Genomic DNA, 3,151 nt, shown 5'->3' on the forward strand with positions numbered 1-3,151 from the left:
GTCCCTGGCACCCATGGGGAGTTCCTGGCACCCCTGGGGGTTCCTGGCACCTGTGGGGGTCCGTGGCACCCATGGGTGCTGCCGGGCACCCTCCGAGCCCTCAGGTGCCCCCCAGGCTTCACGGGGCCCCGGTGCGAGGTGAACGTGGACGACTGTCCCGGGCACAAGTGCCTCAACGGGGGCACCTGCGTGGACGGCGTCAACACCTACAGCTGCCGGTGTCCCCCCGAGTGGACAGGTGGGTGCTGGGGGGCGCTGGGTGGGTGCTGGGGGGCGCGGGGGCCAGCGCAAGGTGCRGGTGCCTAGAGGGTCACCAGGGTGGTCAGCAAGGTGGTCACCAAGATGGGAACCAAGGTGGTCAGCGGGGTGACCAACACCTAGAGAGTCACCAAGGTGGTCACCATGGTGGTCACCATGATAGTCAGCAAGGTTGTGGTCACCATGGTGGTCACCATGGTGGTCATCAAGGTGGTCATCAAGGTGGTCACCAAGGTGGTTATCAAGATGGTCACCAACGTGGTCACCATGGTGGTCACCATGGTGGTCATCAAAGTGGTTATAAAGATGGTCACCAAGTTGGTCATCAAGTTGGTCACCAAGGTGGTCACCGTAAGGGTCAGCAAGATGGTCACCATGGTGGTTGCCAAGGTGTGCACCATAATGGTCAGCAAGGTGGTCACCATGGTGGGCACCAAGGTGGGCACCAAGGTGATCATGAAGGTGGTCACCATGATGGTCACCAAGTTGGTCAGCAAGGTGGTCACCAAAATGGTCACCAGGGTGGTCATGAAGTTCATCACCAAAGTGGTCACCATAATGGTCAGCAAGGTGGTCACCAAGGTGGGCACCAAGGTGGTCATGAAGGTGGTCACCATGATGGGCCCCAAGGTGATCACTATGGTGGTCACCAAGGTGGGCAGCAAGGTGGTCATGAAGGTGGCCACCATGATGGGCCCCAAGGTGATCACTATGGTGGTCACCAAGGTGGGCAGCAAGGTGGTCATGAAGGTGGTCACTATGATGGGCACCAAGGTGGTCATGAAGGTGGTCACCATGATGGGCACCAAGGCGATCACTATGGTGGTCACCAAGGTGGGCAGCAAGGTGGTCATGAAGGTGGTCGCCATGATGGGCACCAAGGTGGGCACCAAGGTGGTCATGAAGGTGGCCACCATGATGGGCACCAAGGTGGTCATGAAGGTGGTCATGATGGGCACCAAGGTGATCACTATGGTGGTCATCAAGGTGGTCACCAAGGTGGGCACCAAGGTGATCATGAAGGTGGTCGCCATGATGGGCACCAAGGTGGGCACCAAGGTGGTCATGAAGGTGGCCACCATGATGGGCACCAAGGTGCCCCACTGGCCACCCAACCCGCCACCCCCCACCCACTGTCCCCCTGCCCCAGGCCAGTTCTGCAGCGAGGACGTGGACGAGTGCCAGCCGCAGGCGGGCGCGTGCCGCAACGGGGGCACCTGCTTCAACGCGCCGGGCGGCCACGCGTGCGTCTGCGTCAACGGCTGGACGGGCGCCGCGTGCGCCGAGAACGTCGACGACTGCGCCGCCGCCGTCTGCGCCCGCGGCGCCACCTGCCACGACCGCGTCGCCTCCTTCTACTGCGCCTGCCCCGTGGGCAAGACCGGTACGGGGCACCCTTGGGTGCTGGTGGGGGAGGTGGGGGCGTCGGGGTGGGCGTTCTCAGGGTGCCCCCTGCGATGATGGTTGATGGTGATGGTTGAGGAGGCGTCTTGGTGGCTCTTCTGGTGTGGGGTTGGGGTGTTGGGGTGGGCGTGGGATTGGGTGGAGGCACCCTAGGGTGCCCTGGTGTGGGGCACGGGGGCCTTGGAGCACCCTAGATGTGTGGTGGCCACCCCTGGCATGGGGCAGAGGCACCTTGGAGCACCTCAACATGGGGTGGGGGCACCCATGGTTTGGGGCAGGCACCCATAGAACGGTGCAGAGGCACCCTTGGGTGCGCTGGTATGGGAGAAAGGGGCCTTGGAGCACCCTGGATAGGTGGTGGCCACCCCTGGCATGGGGTGGATGTCACCCTGGAGGACCCCATCATGGGGTAGGGGCACCCATGGTTTGGTGCAGGCACCTATAGCACAGTGCGGAGGCACCCTAGGGTGCCCTGGCATGGGCCCCATGGGACCATGGCATCTTGGAGCACCCTAGATAGGTGGTGGCCACCCCTGGCATGGGGTGGATGTCACCTTGGAGCACCCCAACATGAGATAGGGGCACCCATGACATGGGATGGACACCCTTGGCATGGGTCAGGAGCACCCAACATGGAATAGGGGCACCCAACATGGGACAGGGGCACCCATGCCATGGGATGGACACCCCTGGTATGTGTAAGGAGCACCCAACATGGGACAGGGGCACCCATGGCATTGGGCAAGCACCCATCGCGTGGATCAGAAGCACCCTGGAGCACCCAACATGGGATAGGGGCACCCATGCCATGGGAGGCCACCCTTGCCCAGCCTCACCCTGGAGCCCCTACAGCACGTGGTGGAACCCCAAAGCCACCACCAACGCCCCGCGCCAGAGCCCCCACCATGGGCRGCACCCACGGGTTCCGCTGGCACCCACGGGTGCCGCTGACACCCATGGGTGCCCCGTCAGGGCTGCTGTGCCACCTGGACGACGCRTGCGTCAGCAACCCGTGCCACGAGGGCGCCGTGTGCGACACCAACCCCGTCAACGGGCGCGCCATCTGCACCTGCCCGCCCGGCTTCACCGGCGGCGCCTGCGACCAGGACGTCGACGAGTGCGCCATCGGTGCGCCGGCACCCTTGGGTGGCGGTTGGGGGCACCCTTGGGTGGGGAATGGCCTCGGGCGGTGGGGGCTTCGGTGGAGGGGGCTGTTGGGTTGGTGAAGAGCGGCCTTTGGGTGGTCATGGGTGGTGGGCACATGGGGGAGCCCGTTGGGTTTTGGGGCACCCATGGGTGGTGGGCACATGGGGGAGCCCGTTGGGTTTTGGGGCACCCATGGGTGGTGGGCACATGGGGGAGACCCTTGGATTTTGGGGCACCCATGGTTGGTGGGCACAGCAGAATGGGGGAGACCCTTGGGTTTTGGGGCACCCATGGGTGGTGGGTACAATGGAATGGGGGAGACCTTTGGGTTTTGGGGCACCCA

General features: G+C 63.9%; 1 protein-coding gene across 1 annotated transcript in view; it reads left to right on the forward strand.

The window, feature by feature from the left end:
* Window positions 1–104: 104 nt before the first annotated feature.
* Window positions 105–3,151, forward strand: part of LOC112958134 (neurogenic locus notch homolog protein 3-like) — a gene marked incomplete at its 5' end in the record, with an annotated part of 11,979 nt that continues 8,932 nt past the window's right edge. The window contains 3 exons of the mRNA XM_026051943.1: window positions 105–238; window positions 1,409–1,642; window positions 2,635–2,790. Of these exons, the coding sequence (XP_025907728.1) occupies window positions 105–238; window positions 1,409–1,642; window positions 2,635–2,790 (524 nt within the window). The remainder of the gene's footprint in view (window positions 239–1,408; window positions 1,643–2,634; window positions 2,791–3,151) is intronic.

This window comes from Nothoprocta perdicaria, unplaced genomic scaffold (assembly GCF_003342845.1).
Source record: "Nothoprocta perdicaria isolate Ctin4 unplaced genomic scaffold, notPer1 scaffold_801, whole genome shotgun sequence".
Taxonomy (NCBI): domain Eukaryota; kingdom Metazoa; phylum Chordata; class Aves; order Tinamiformes; family Tinamidae; genus Nothoprocta; species Nothoprocta perdicaria.